Source organism: Wyeomyia smithii, chromosome 3 (genome assembly GCF_029784165.1).
Source record: "Wyeomyia smithii strain HCP4-BCI-WySm-NY-G18 chromosome 3, ASM2978416v1, whole genome shotgun sequence".
In the NCBI taxonomy this organism is placed as follows: domain Eukaryota; kingdom Metazoa; phylum Arthropoda; class Insecta; order Diptera; family Culicidae; genus Wyeomyia; species Wyeomyia smithii.
The window spans coordinates 87,248,827-87,264,133 of record NC_073696.1 but is presented as its reverse complement, the minus strand read 5'-3'; the positions used below and the strand labels follow the sequence as shown (position 1 = coordinate 87,264,133).

The 15,307-nt window shown below is 36.5% G+C and overlaps 2 protein-coding genes across 8 annotated transcripts in view; one reads left to right on the top strand and one right to left on the bottom strand.

Moving 5' to 3' along the window:
- LOC129732403 (uncharacterized) overlaps window positions 1-15,307 on the top strand; it is a 596,785-nt gene that overhangs the window by 301,459 nt on the left and 280,019 nt on the right. The window lies entirely within an intron of this gene.
- LOC129732404 (uncharacterized) overlaps window positions 1-15,307 on the bottom strand; it is a 104,734-nt gene that overhangs the window by 37,264 nt on the left and 52,163 nt on the right. For all 6 annotated transcript variants that reach the window (XM_055693259.1, XM_055693258.1, XM_055693261.1 and 3 more), the window contains exon 11: window positions 8,341-8,436. In XM_055693259.1, the coding sequence (XP_055549234.1) occupies window positions 8,341-8,436 (96 nt within the window). The remainder of the gene's footprint in view (window positions 1-8,340; window positions 8,437-15,307) is intronic.

Here is a 15,307-nt window from a genome sequence, read left to right as displayed (position 1 = left end):
AAATTTCGACAGTTAAATATCGTACACCGATATAAGGGAAATTTATAAGTTGTTCAAATAAAAAAGCTTAAAATTTGAACATTGAAATAACTAAAAAAAATGTGAGGAAAGCATTGATGCAGTAATGTCCGATCATCAATGCAAAAGTCATTCCGGTAAAATGGCTTTTCCCTTCATCAAATAATTTTTCTCTTCATCACATGACTTCCGCAAATTTAAAGCGGCGCGAGAATGTTTCCACTAACATTTACAAAAACCTGGATACATAATTCACTTGTGGAATTTTTGGATGGAAATAACTAACAAACAAAAACGAAGGTTTACTTCAACATGAATACCCTCGGTAAACAGCAGCGCAAATATATTTATTCAACCTTAAATATGAAGCTTTCACCATCCCACCGCTCGCAGCATGGATTCTCCAAGGCGCCCGACGGTTATAAATGTCCATCCCACAGGAAAAGCACTAGTCTTCGAAAACAAAGATGATATCGAAGAAATATTGTTTTCACTCAACTTTTTGCCATAAAAAAATATTTATCATACGTACTTCTACTATCAGACTTCGATTATACTTTTATCTATTCCTGTACTCCACAGCTCACTGTTAAACAGGTTAGCTAGAAATATGCATTGCGATTGCTCGAATATAACTCAAAAGTGAACACGGCAAACATTCGCCGGTTCACAAGGCCAGTTTCGGTGCCAGTGAATCGGTGCCGAATTTATTGATTCGGTTCAGTGATTCAGACATGAAATTCAATCGGCACTCGACATTAGGAAAAAGCCTCGAAAAAAGTTGAGCAGATTGGGTTTCAACCTGCGGCGGTGTTGGATGAGAAGTGTGCCCGAACCAGATGTGCAAATAGCTATTACATTTTGTTCGATGGAGGTCTCAATTGAAATGACAAACACGGGAGTATTTTGAAAATAAGGAATATCATAGTTCAGCGTGATTGTTACTGTAAGACGGGAGAAGTTTTTTAAACATATCAATATGTCATGTTGACGCACAAAATGACAAGCTGGGCACCCTATTCAACCACCTCTCGATGGATGATGAAGTAACACGTCAGCCGGCAAAAACGACAGCTGACAGCGAATTCGCCGAACTCTCAGACAACGCCATTGTTCGGTCTATATGAACTGTAAAATGTTTCTGTTCCTATCTAAATTTGTTTAGTTTTCAATTTGGTGGCTCGAAAGTACGATCTAAAATGTGGGCTATAAAAACTCGATAGAATTTTTTTCTGGGAAATTCGTTGCATTCACCCTCTACTCTACGTTCATAATGGACTCTCTAGAATTGAGCTTCTCGTCTGTTTCCTGGAATTAGATTTGCCAGCTGGCAGAGTACACATCGCTTTCTCGATTTCCCATCGTTTCCTTGCGGTAAATCATTTACTCAAATTAATCTTTTGTCATTTCACTCTACCGTCACGTTCAAGTTCAGAACCCTCGAAATTGGCATAATTAACTAAAGTCAACCTGGCTTCATTCCCATGAATGTGTGGCCATGATACTTTTAGTACAGTCATCTGTCTACCGGTCGGAAAGGTGTTTGCAAGTCTCACCTGCCACCTGCTGGTTGCGGTGCTAGCAGCAACAGCAGCAGCAAGGGAAAAGTGTGAAAAGCTCTTCTTTACTTGCAGGAAAGACTGTTGACTGAAGGCATGTCTCGAGGACTGATACCTATTAGTATCTAGTTGCAGATCACCGGCGTTGGAAATCTTTCACCGCATCTTTCACACCATTGCTGTTACCGCCGCCATCGTCGTCATCTTTGGCACCGAGTCTGCCACACCAGTAGTAATACCCCTGGCTTGTGGTATGCTTGCCTGTCAACGAACATAACAGGCGCAGCCTTGGCATCATCACGTGATGAGAAGCAATTTTTCACATTCTGCCCGCCCCGCTGCTGGTCTTAGGTTCTTGGTAATAGCCTGTAATAATGTATGCCAAGCGCCGAGGAACTCCAGCGTTGATAGTCAACAGTATTTCTGGCACTGATACAGGCGGCTACTATGCTGCAACGTGAGAAAGAGCATCCACATCGGTGGAAAACTTCCAGCTTCATGCGACGATGCATGCTCTGCATCTGAATGAGGAAGAAGCGGAAGCTTGATTATTGTTGAGTGATTGTAAATGTCGTACTGTATGCATGCAGGATGCGTTCAGTGCCGGTAGAATGCATTTCCTTTCATTAGGGATTAATTGTGGTGAGTAATTATCCTGTTCGCATTATTTACTATCGTATCAGTTGGCTGATCAATGAACTGTAAGTTAGAGCATAGTTTTCTTCGAGGGATTTCTGATTCTACCAGACACCAACAGCGGCAGAACATTAGAGGTGGAAAATATGGTAAAATCACTATAATACAACAACAGTATTTTCCATGCTCTAAGTGGCCTGTCCGCACGACAGTTTCGTAGTGGTGTAAGCTAGGCGATTAGGTGAATAACAGGCAGTAACTTTGCAGCTTAGCTTTGAGCTTCACTTCCGCAGAACGGTAATCTGACAGTAGCTTTTAACCGAGTCATTCTTGCACTCGAAGAAGATGACACGGCAAGTGTTCAACGTCCTGTACCGAATTAATTCTGCTGAATATTACAAGAAGTAATACATTAACAAGTTGCTGAAAAATTGTTGTGAATCCGGGCTTTTGGAACGCAAGTAATATGAAGTTAATTCACTGAAACAAGTATATTTTGATAAATGATAATCCATTATTTTTATATTCCTGTAGGCTGCATACTCAAATATGCAAATAGATTATTATACTCAAATATGGCCAACTGAATTGATCATATTTTTTGTCATTGTTCTCCAGCAATTGTCTATTCTGTCATTTTGTCTATTCTGTCATTATTAAATTAATTCAAAAACATCGAAAAATGTCAAAAAAGTTTGAAATATAGAATAAAACTTACACGTATAATTGATTTGGATTACCACTTTGCTTCTTCGCTTAGCCAGCGTTGTCGTCGCAAATTTAATCTTCATCGTCACCTATTCGTTGTAGTAGAATCAGAACACGCCAGGAAGACACTAACGAAAATTGCGCAACAGAAATGTTCACTGAAGAGTTGAAAGGAATGACAAATGCCGACCGAATTTCAACAAGTTAAAAAAAAGTAATTTTTTTCCTCGATGAAAAAGGCATAATCTTAATCTATGGGAGACTTGTACATTCCTCTGAAAATTACCAAACCAAGCACCCTACGATCTTACCTAAAATCTACCGACTTGCAATCCTCAGCACGAAACACTAGCACGACTAGTAATAATGTTACGAACATCAGATCACAAAAAAAATCGGAGAAAATTGACTTTCTGGGTATCTGGAATTTTTGAGCTGGAAAACTACCTCTTCTCAAAAGTTTCTAAGTCACACCCTGTAGGTTTTATAAGAGATATGGAACACGCGTCACCTCCTGCTATCTGCTTCCATCCGACATGAAAAAATGGCTTGACGCTCTCTATCCCAACACGGTATGGGCTATATTGTTGCATGTGTGAGAGGCCCATCGGTTCGATTCCGTCGGCTACCAACATTAAATGAAATTCTTCTTCCATACTTTCGTTCTACATACGGAATTCAATCTTTTGCGTTAGACGAAAACGGGAGAAACATAACATTAGAAAAGGTAGGGCCACTTACAAAAATAAGATGGGACCTCTTACAACATGTATCTGAGATATACTTCAGGAACAAAAAGTAGGGTCGTAATTGATTAACCACGTGATTTTCAATTGATTTTTTCTTTTTGAAACGTCCATTCGCTGTTTGTCTCATTCATGTTTACCTGGCAACTTAAGTTACGGTAGTTGAAGGCCAGGCTTGTTATTTTCCTCAATATGTAGCAGAGTGAGCAGAGTGAACATTCACCGCTGCGTGTAGCAATATTTTCACACCCTACTTTTTTCTTCTGCTTTGTGATGTGTTTCTGCCACTTGCAGAAAAATTAATACACATACTGCTTACCAACAATTATGCGAAACAAAAGTGATGAGTCACTCTAGTGATGAGTCACTGTGACGAACGGCTGGATTTTTTTTAGTTTCGTGATGCAAATCCAACAACGCAGACCATTTTCCTACCTAGATGCTCCCGTCATTTGATATATGCTTAAAAGGCACACAGTAAAAAATTACCGAGCTCTGTTGTGTAGTTATTGAGCGTATTGTCCTTTCGTGTGAGAAAGATCACACCAGTTTATTATCTCTCTGGAGAGATGATTTCAGATTTCACCGTAGTGTTTCCTTTGCAAGCTCTTCACATACAAATGATTCACTGCTCTCTTCAAGCAAGTGTGTCGCTTTACTCACCAGTGTGAGAGCAATTTTTTTCGCAATGGAAGATATTTTTCTACACGCTAGTGATAATTTGAGGAGAAACGACAAATCTGCGCTTATCAGTAGCGAAACGTGAAATGCATAAAACTAACGTCTGGTGTTATTTCGAAAAAAGGAAGAAATTGACTTTATGGGACTTTGAAAGCTGGTAACTCCCTCATCTCAAAAATGTCTAAGCCTCACTCTTTAGGCTATATAATAGTCTGCTTTCGACTCGAACAAATATCTTGCCAAATATTTATATGCAACATGCGGCACCTCCTGCTATCTTCTTTCATTCGTCACGAAAAGAATTTTGTCCTCCAGTTACACAAGTGCAATTCGCAACACGCAACAGCCTAATAAACTGTTGCGTGGCTGAAAATGTCTTTTGCTACCTGCTTCCATCCGACACGAAAAGAAGAAATCGCTTGACGTTCCGATGCCTGCCAACAATAAATTGAATTCTTTTATCGTACATTCGCACTGAAAAGAATCTCTTTGCGTTTGACGAAACTTACAAAAAATGTGTGATCTATTACAAAACATGTCCAAAGCAAACTTCAGAAATAGAATGCGAGCTTGGTAATAGAACAGCGTTTCAAATGTCCGATTCAAATTTGAGCTGAGACTCTTCCTTATTTTAAAAACTACTGAGCACAAGAAAACGATTTTATTCGATTGTACTATTCGTACTGCAGCGGTATTATTCCTACTGCAACGGTACTATTTGTATTGCAGTGGTACAATGCTTGGAATACACCTGAAATTAAGCTAACTGTACACTCACTCTCACCCTTTGCAGTGATACTGAATTGAATCTAGTTACCCTTACCCCAAATTTACCGTTCTACTGATTCGGCTGGTGTTACTTTTTGTCATGCTTTGCCATTCATTCATTCAAGAAAGTAATGAATGATATCAAACTTATAGCGCCTATTTTGTTTCGTCAGGCTACAGCAAGCATTGGGTACCCGACAGGATGAAGCATGATTCTTTAAACTAGTGTTACTATAAAACCATTTTTCAAGAAACCTATGGCTAATAGTTATTTGAGCATCAGGAATTGGAAAATCACTATCAATCCAGTGAATTGATAGAATTTTGAACAGAGACTTCAGTCAAGCAAGCGCAAAGTAGTTGATATTTGAACGAACGAGAGCTTCACACCGCTATTGGCACGGTAAAAAGTTTTTGTCAGAGCATGCTGTATGAGGGATAGTGTACTCTAAATTCTCTTATTATTCGCCTTCACACAGTTCTGTCACATTTTCCGAACTCTGTTTCTAACTACATTCTCATGACTTGCACCAGTCAGCGCAAAAACTTTTGTGCACTAGTTCTAAGCGAAGTTCGAAAAGCCGATTTTCATTGCCACCCTACTGTACATAAACAGCAGTGTATACAAAACTAATTCGATTCCAATCAAAAGTTCGACGTATTCTACTGAAAATACTGATTCGTTCCAGAAAATTTTTGCACTTCATTCGAAATGTTCAAACGTTTTAACAAAGACGGATTCGACTTTACAGTAGCATTTCTCACTACATTCTCATGTCTGGCACCAGTCAGCGCATGTAGTATTTTGCTACCCTCCAGCCGCATAACTGCAATATGCAACACGCAACAGCATAATAAACTGTTGTGTAGCTGAGAGTGCGCTACATCTTCTGCTATGTGCTTCCATTAGACTTGAGAGGAATTTTATTGCTATCTTTCTAAGCCGCTCTTTGCGTCTTGTGAAATTGGAAAAATGACGGAACTTGTAAAACAGATAGAGCCGAGACGACATGCAGAACACATATCATGAACAAAAACGAGCTTGTAATTGGTTAGCCGCTACCGTCCCATGTAATTAGATGTGCTAGTTATAATACCAAAAGTTTGCAGAAAACTTCACTTATCGATCAGGACATTTATGTAAAGTAACAATGCATGCATTTTCAATGGTACTAAGCACGTACGATTTTTCACTTTACCATTCTATTCTCAGCTACAGAATTTTGATGTTTCGGTTGATTGTAGCGAAACTGAACCAAAAATGATCATTTTTAACTCAATATTTAAATAAGTTACTCTTGAAAAAATGTTTCAACTACCATACCACAAGTTTGGGCACCCTTCACCCTTCGATGAAAACATTGACGTTCAAAATCCGTTTAGAACACACTTTTTTCAAAGCTTCAAAAACGTGATCGAAATTATTTTGACCTAATAAGGTTGATTATGGAGCCGTAGTGTTTTCAGTATAACTAGTTGTTTCATTATTTTTCTCTATTTTGTACAAGTTGCAATTTTGTTATTATTCCACCTAAAAATGAAAAACGAATTTTGCTTTTCTCATGCATATAAAAATCTGCTTTGTTTAACAAAGTTGAGGTACATTTCATAAAAAAAAACAAATTTATTGAAACACCATTCTTTCGCGAAGGCTTTAATGGAATTTTCTATACAATTCTCCATAAAATTTTTTTTTTTTTCAATACAACTTTTCATAGCGGTTTTCTACAGTTTTGCAATGTTCTACAATATTGTGCTTATTTTTATTTCTTATATATCTTGAATTATTTAAGATGCTTATTACATCGATTGCAATTAAACTGCAACTTCTATAAAATGGAGAATAATAATTGGAACAACTTCGATGAATATTTTTTATTATTTTTTAGTGAAAACAGTTCCGATTACACTATAGCAATTTCAATGAATGAAAACAGTGTGCAGGGATAGTAATATAATATGCATTCTAGAATGGCACAGTTTCAGTGTAACACAACAAGCCGCCTTACTAAAGTGAGACATAGTCCTACGACAAAGGAGAAGTTTGCTTTTTGATAAATACGCAATCATCCCTTCGTTATTTCAGTGGATACACCAAAGAAACGAACAGAGCCTGTTTTGGCGGTTAAAGAGCAAAATAAGTATTAGATCATGCCTTAAACTTACTTTACTACTTGACTGAACATGCTTCGATTTTTTTTTTTTTGTATTTGAAACAGTAATTATGAAAATTTCGATACTGTTTAAGTAAAAATCTTTTGCAAAAGTTGTACCATGTAGAGGCCAAAAATTTACAACCAACATCTAACTCTAACTACAACAAATGTTTCAAGAAATTCCGTTCCGTTTTACCTCAAATCTTTTACAGATTGATACCAATAAAATCCCCGTATGTCTTGTGATTATTAGTTACACAGAGATTTCGACCGTTTTCTACCCATTGCATCGTACACGTCATTTTCGCAGAAACGTATCAACAGAAAGAATAAAAACCATCGCAAGACAGTTGTTTTTCACGATTATCCGAGAGGCCAAATTTCTTGCACGTAAATTCGCTGGAAGTATTTTATTTCTCGTTATTTGAATTTCGTGACTGTAAAGAAATGCCAATATGTTGAAGAGTGCCCTCTTGTAGCTGGGTTCCCATAATTCTGGTATGTGTATGTTTTCACGTTTAAATCCCCGGTTGATTCCTGTGGCTGTGTCTAATAAACAAAAGGTCAGTTTCTGTCGGTTTGGTCCTGATTTATAAATGGCATGATATGATAATTTTGGTTACCTAGGTTTTGAAAGGCGTCGTACACAAATTACGTAACGCATGAAGGGTGGTAGAATGAGGGTTGAGTCTGCGTTACTTATCGTTACGTGGGGGGAGGGGGGTAGTAGAGATAGTTACGTAACTGTGATGTATGCTTGAAATTAAAAATTTTGGAGGGGTGTCAGGCTGTTCAGTTTTACGTAATTTTAGGGGGGGGGAGTCATATCGAACGTTACCTATCGTTACATAGGGGGGAGGGGTCTGAATTCTAGATTTTTAGCGTTACGTAATTTGTGTACGACGCCAAAGGACAGAGATATGTCTCTACATTGCACTCATATCTGATAGGGAAAAACCTTACCATCAATCTGTTGCCAAAGCCCACGCGAATTCTCAGGACCACATCTAATCGAATCGTCTCATATTCCCCCGAATGAATAAATAATGAAAATCTGTGCATACTCACGTCGACATAACATCCGATTCGCTAGCTCCGGTTTGCCTCCGTCGAATAGTAGTCCGATTGGCCGTACGTGCAGTTCTTATATCCGTCTCCCAGAATCTACAATGGAAAGAATAGAAAAAAGCTTCAATCAATGTGAAAAGAACCGCACTAGAAAAAAGGTAAGACACTTTCTAGGCTATCAAACACTGCCACCCCCAACCCACACACAGGCAATATTCTCGGATGATTGTTTGTCTGTTCGGCTGCCGCTTCAATTTGCCGGGATGCAGAGAAAAGAGTGCTGCAGTAGTGAAAACCGATCAACAGGTATTTTTCATTCTCGTTTCCTATTTACTGCAAGAAAAGCGCCCAGCTTCGAAGCCCACCAACTGCCTTTGTGTCCAGGCAAATCGTGTTGGCAGCGGAAATGCAAAATGATTGGATTGCAAGGAAGAAAAGCTGACGGTGTATGGTTCAATAAGAATGCTATATATTGAAATATTATTTCAATAAATCGATAACCAGCATGCAAACGATCGGGAACAAACGGACCCAGACAGTTATATTCACCCCGGGTGGGAAAACTTCCGTGTGACCTTCGGTCTGTGCTGAAAGTTTTGCTGGTATGATTCGAGTTTATATACATATACCTACATGTGAAAATACAAATCTTGTTTTATCTGAACTGACGGCAGTATAGGATTTTATGATGCCAGCACCTGGGTCTAAATGGATTCGCGCTGGCAACTGTTGTTAGTCGAAATATGACATATGGAGAAAAATGATTCTTCCCGCGTACAAGCAAGCATTCTTCGTTGGGAACGGGAAATGACGGGTGCGACCCGTATGGAACAAGTCGCGAGATAAAAAAAGAAAAAAAAGCTTTGTTAGAAAAAAAACGGTTCGCGGTGAAATGTTCCTTTTTAACAGATAATTTCCGAGAAATAAGTTAATTCGAGCACGAGCGGTGTTTCAGTGTCTATGGGAGGATTTTTTTTCTTCGACAATGGTATTGTAGCTTTAACAGCAGGTAGCGATTTGTGAACAATGACACTTGTTATTTCAACAAGAAATCTGTTATTATTCTTATAATCGACGTTAAATAAAAAGTAATGGCAATTAACAATGTCGATTCTCTTAAAATTCCTTTACAGATAACAATTTTAGAATGTTGAAAATCTATCATCGAATGGCAACGATGCAGAAAGTGATAAATACCATTCCAGAAACTCGAAACAAATGATGTTGAAAAGTTACTCTGATCAAATAGCAACCTCATTCTTAGTAATATAAGTTTCGTGCTTCTTTCGAACGTCACAGCTATCGAATCGAACTCGATTCGTAGTCCGAGTAAGAAATGTTTTCCCAGGTGGAAAAGTTTACTTGAAACTCTTCTCTTGTTCACAGTCAAGGACAGGAACTCTGTTTCAAATCCGAAGTCAGATTAGGATTTTAGTTGAGATTTTTAATTTCTTCACGTGGAGACGATTTTGGGACTAGATTAACGCCCCCAGGAAGTGCGATGCTTTGATGCGAAACTGTGGCTTCAAGCGCCCGACTGGATTGGCTTGACTTGGCTACCCCTTCCGGTTTTCTGTTACCATAGCGGATGCTCTGTTCGGTTGGATGGGATAAGATGAAAACGGAGCAGCTGCGGTCGTTACTTTCCCCAAAGTTGAAATAATTTGTGGCACGAGTGAGGGTGGTAACCCAATTCCGTCGGGGTGCACCACTGATTAAAGTGAGCCGGGGTTAGAGTATTCGGTGGATGGTAAAGTTCTATTACAACTTGTACTGTTGATTTCAAGTGAAGTATTAAGTGAATGTAAATTATTTTAAATTGGATTTAAACTTTAGGCTACAGTCTATTCTAAAATTTAGAATGCATACGCTTTCTTTCCAATATATTTCAACATACACTTGCCGTCATTTTTAGGAACCTATGGTAGAACAAGCGCTTCCCTGTTTTACTTCTGTTTCCCCTCGTTGTAGATATTTTTGACTGCGCAATTTCATGGAGCGTGCCAACCTCGGGCACAATTTACCTTTCCATCGCGCTAAGCTAATATGTATTACTAGTTGAACATTCCCGGCTATGCTCGGGATCAAAGGTTTCAAAGATAGATTTTTTTTATATTTCATTGCTGCATTAGCTCAACTCACTTCATAAATATAATTTACATCTTATACTTCCATCATCACTTTAAGTAGGGTGTCGAACGTCTTCGTCAGTGGTTTTCTTCTGACCTTTTTTGCATAAGATTGCGCCAATAAAACTACCGAAGAAAACCACTGACGAAGACGTTCGATACCCTACTTCAATATTCTGAGAACGCGCAGAACGGAAATACCTATATTGGATTGTTTTTTTTTGTGATTTTGGGCTGATTTACAGAAACTGGAAGTCACCATTTTGGATTTCAAAATGACGTATAGAGTTCCACTTTCGAAAGTATTGAAATTGTTGGCCAAATATCACTTTAGAAGTCATAAATTTGCATGTTTCATGTAGTTTTGTGAATAATATTTCAAATTTAGTAATCAGATACTTGTTATTTTTCTTCAAATGTCTTTTCTGAACGTTAACAAACATTTTAATGAAAAAAAAAAAATGTGTCATCGCTATAAAATGACGTATGGAGGTCCACTTTCGGAAGTATTGAAATTGTTGGCCATATATCACTTTAGGTTATTTTCCTGAAACCGGAAGTCGCCATTTTTTAATCCACAAAACTTTGTAGAAAATAAGAAAATAAAAGATTTTTAATGCATAAGCTGCCTCTTAATCGATATTCAAACAAATGAATCGTAACCTTTCCTGCAGCTGGATGTGAGTTCTAGTTTGGATTAACGCAAAAAAAGTAAAACAGTAAGATTAAGAGCTGAATGACCTTCTGGTTAAAAGCTCTCTAGTAAAGATCAAATTCAAAAGTACAAAAGTAAATCGAATGCCGTAAAATGTAACTATTCACAAAACTACGAAAACATCAGAAATGTAAAATGTTCATGCTCGAGATATGGGTTATTCTGCAAAAAAAAATTGTAGATGAAAGAACAACGAACATTTTATTGCAAAAAAAAACAAATCATTGAATTTTGATTCAGAGGCGAATTGCGCATAAAAAGTCAAAGTTTCGCATTTAATCGTATAAAAACGTATGAATTAAAAAAAAATATTTTTCGGTGATTTTCTGTATTCTGTATGCTATATGTGGTCCTCGTGGCTCTGTGGTTAGCGATGTCGATTGGCTCCCACACGGTTGTGATATCGGGTTCGATCCCCGATCAGGTCGAGAATCTTTTCGAACTGCAATTTTTCTCGACTCAGCTCTGGGGCACGGGGTATCGTTGTTCTTATCCTACAACATGCAAAATGTGCTAAAACAATATCGATAACGAATTTTCTCAACTAATCTGGTTGATCGAGAGCGCTATTAGAAGGCTGCAATATTGTTGTGCTGTATACAGATCATCTTCAAACATACATTTTATATTTTAACATAAACAAACATTTTAATGAAAAAAGAATCACATGTCATCGCTTTAAATTTTGATTTAGAGGCAAATCCAGCATAAAAAGTCATAATTTTGCATGTTTCACGCAGTTTTGTGAATAATATCTCAAGTTTTAGTAATCATATACATTTTATTTTTCCTCAAATGTCTTTCCTGAACGTTAACAAACATTATAGTGAAAAAAAATATCATATGTCAACGCTTTGAATTTTGATTTAGAGGCGAATTTAGCACAGAAAGCCATAATTTTGCGTGTTTTCGGTAGTTTCGTGAATAATATCTCAAGTTTTAGTAATCAGATACTAATTATTTTTCCTTACATATCTTTCCTGAACGTTGACAAACATTTTAATGAAAAAAGAATCACATGTCATCGCTTTGAAATTAGATTTAGAGGCGAATTCAGCATAAAAAGTTATAATTTTGCTTGTTTTACGTAGTTTTGTGAATAAAATCTCAAGTTTTGGTAAACAGATACTTGTTACTTTCCTTCAAATGTCTTTCCTGAACGTTTACAAACATTTTAATGCAAAAAAATCACATGTCATCGCATTAAATTTCGATTTAGAGGCAAATTCAGCATAAAAATTCATAAAGTTGCATGTTTCAAGTAGTTTTGTGAGTAATATCTCAAGTTTTAGTAATCATATACTATTTATTTTTCCTCAAATGTCTTTCCTAAACATTAACAAACGTTTTTATTAAAAAAGAATCACATGTCATCGCTTTAAATTTTGATTTAGAGGCAAATTCAGCATAAAAATTCATAAAGTTGCATGTTTCACGTAGTTTTGTGAATAATATCTCAAGTTTTAGTAATCATATACTATTTATTTTTCCTCAAATGTCTTTCCTAAACATTAACAAACGTTTTAATGAAAAAAGAATCACATGTCATGGCTTTAAATTTTGTTTTAGAGGCAAATTCAGCATAAAAAGTCATAATTTTGCAAGTTTTACGTAGTTTTGTGAATAAAATCTCAAGTTGTAGTAAACAGATACTTGTTACTTTACTTCAAATGTCTTTTCTCAACGTTTACAAACATTTTAATGTAAAAAAAATCACATGTCATCGCTTGAAATTTTGATTTAGAGGCAAATTCAGCATATTTTTGCTTGTTTTACGTAGTTTTGTGAATAAAATCTCAAGTTTTAGTAATCAGATACTAATTATTTTTTCTCACATGTCTTCCCTGAACATTAACAAACATTTTAGTGTGAAAAATCATATGTCAACGCTTTGAATTTTGATTTAGAGGCAAATTTAGCACAGAAAGTCATAATTTTGCGTGTTTTACGTAGTTTCGTGAATAATATCTCAAGTTTTAGTAATTAGATACCTATTTTTTTTTCTCAAATATTTTTCTTAAACATTAATGAACATTTTAATGAAAAAAGAATCACATGTCATCACTTTGAATTTTGATTTGGAGACGAACTAAGTATAAAAAGTCATAATTTTGCATGTTTTACGTAGTTTTGTGAATAATATCTCAAGTTTTAGTAATCAGATACTAATTATTTTTCCTCGAATGTCTTCCCTGAACATTAACAAACATTTTAGTGAAAATAGAATCATATGTCATCGCTTTGAATTTTGATTTAGAGGCAAATTTAGCACAGAAAGTCATAATTTTGCATGTTTTACGTAGTTTTGTGAATAATATCTCAAGTTTTAGTAATTAAATAACTATTTTTTTATAACTAATGTCTTTCCTGAACATCAGCGAACATTTTCATGTTAAAAAACCTACATGTCACCGCTTATTATTTTTGATTTAGAACGATTCAAAATGATGATGATTACTGTACACCACAGAGACTGAGGGAATAATATCAATAAGATCAAGCGTTACGGAATTCCATTTTTATATAGTAGAAGATTTAAGGGATTTATATTTCGGCTTGCAGTCTAATGAATTGCGTTGATTTCTATCTGCTCATCACCAACGTTTCGGTCCTTCTATGGGACCATCATCAGGGCCTAAAATATATTTCACATTTTACGTACAAATTGATTTACATTAGGACAATATTACACTATATGACATTGAAAAACTACTCACTCGAGAACAGTAACCAACAAGTTAAAAAGTTTTTGCAAAACATAAAAAGGTCGGGTCGTAAAGGGTTTAATGCCGTACATCCGAAGCGCAGATTCAAGTTTGGTACATTTGGTGAAAAAACCTATCGAGCGATACACTTCGCCTCCATCACACAAAAATTTTCCCACTCGAACTGTCGGACTCTAGCCCAAACACCAATACTACAGGGGAGGAAAAATAATCTGTGCGGACAAGTCTATGAGCTTTGGTTAGTGTTGGAATCAATTGATCAATTGATTCCAACACTAACCAAAGCTCATAGACTTGTCCGCACAGAATATTTTTCCTCGCAGAATATTTTTCCTCCCCTCAATTGATCAATTGATTCCAACACTAACCAAAGCTCATAGACTGATGATGGTCCCATAGAAAGACCGAAACGTTGGTGATGAGCAGATAGAAATCAACGCAATTCATTAGACTGCAAGCCGAAATATAAATCCCTTAAATAATACATCAATTCCAGTCGTAAACTTAAGTTACTAAGCTAATATGATTTGCAAATATTATCAGCCCACCTTCGCAAATTGTGCCTTATCCAACTTGTTGACCCCGAGCCCTTCGCTACGGTGAGTGCTTGTTTTTGCGTGTTCCATAAAAATTTGGAAGCAATTATGACCGATTAAATTACCATAGTGCAGAAAAATATTATGTTTTATAGGATTATCAAATTTTCGAACAATTGCGTTGGCTTTTGTGGGAGCTTGTTATTCGTCTGTTTGAATAGTTCTGCTGTTGAATTGCATTTACTGGAATTCCATCGGAGATTTGTTTGGACACTATGCCCTAGAAATTTTTATTCTTTACAGCAACACTGGAATTGATTACTCCTCACGAAGAAAGTAAGCTATTGAAAGGATATTCTGGCATTATTTGCAGCTTTTCGTTTAAATTATAAGAATATTTCCGAAACATTATGGACAATATCATTTCAACTTTCAGTTATCAAAATCACATTGAGATGTTTTAATTTACTAAAGTATTATAAATTAAGCGCCACTAAATGATACTGTGTATGGGATTGCTATCCACTACTCAATTCATGTTTTATCTCAGTGTTGTTTGATATTTTGTGGTGAAGTTGAGTGAAAAGTATGCTTTGCACATGGTGATATTTTGTGTATGACGAATTTTGCGCGAACGCGACCAGATGTTGGTAGCAACCTCTCAGAATTCAATGGAACTTTTCGGTTGTGTAGCCCATACTAAACTCAACGTACTTTGCATATTTGTTTTTGGAAAAAAAGGTAACTTCTACACAGAAATTCAAAATTTCTTGTCGTTACCGTACGTCAATGAGACCTGGACGGATGTTTTCGTTTAATATTTTTCCTTTATTGTGCTGATTTTGAAATGCTTAAACAACC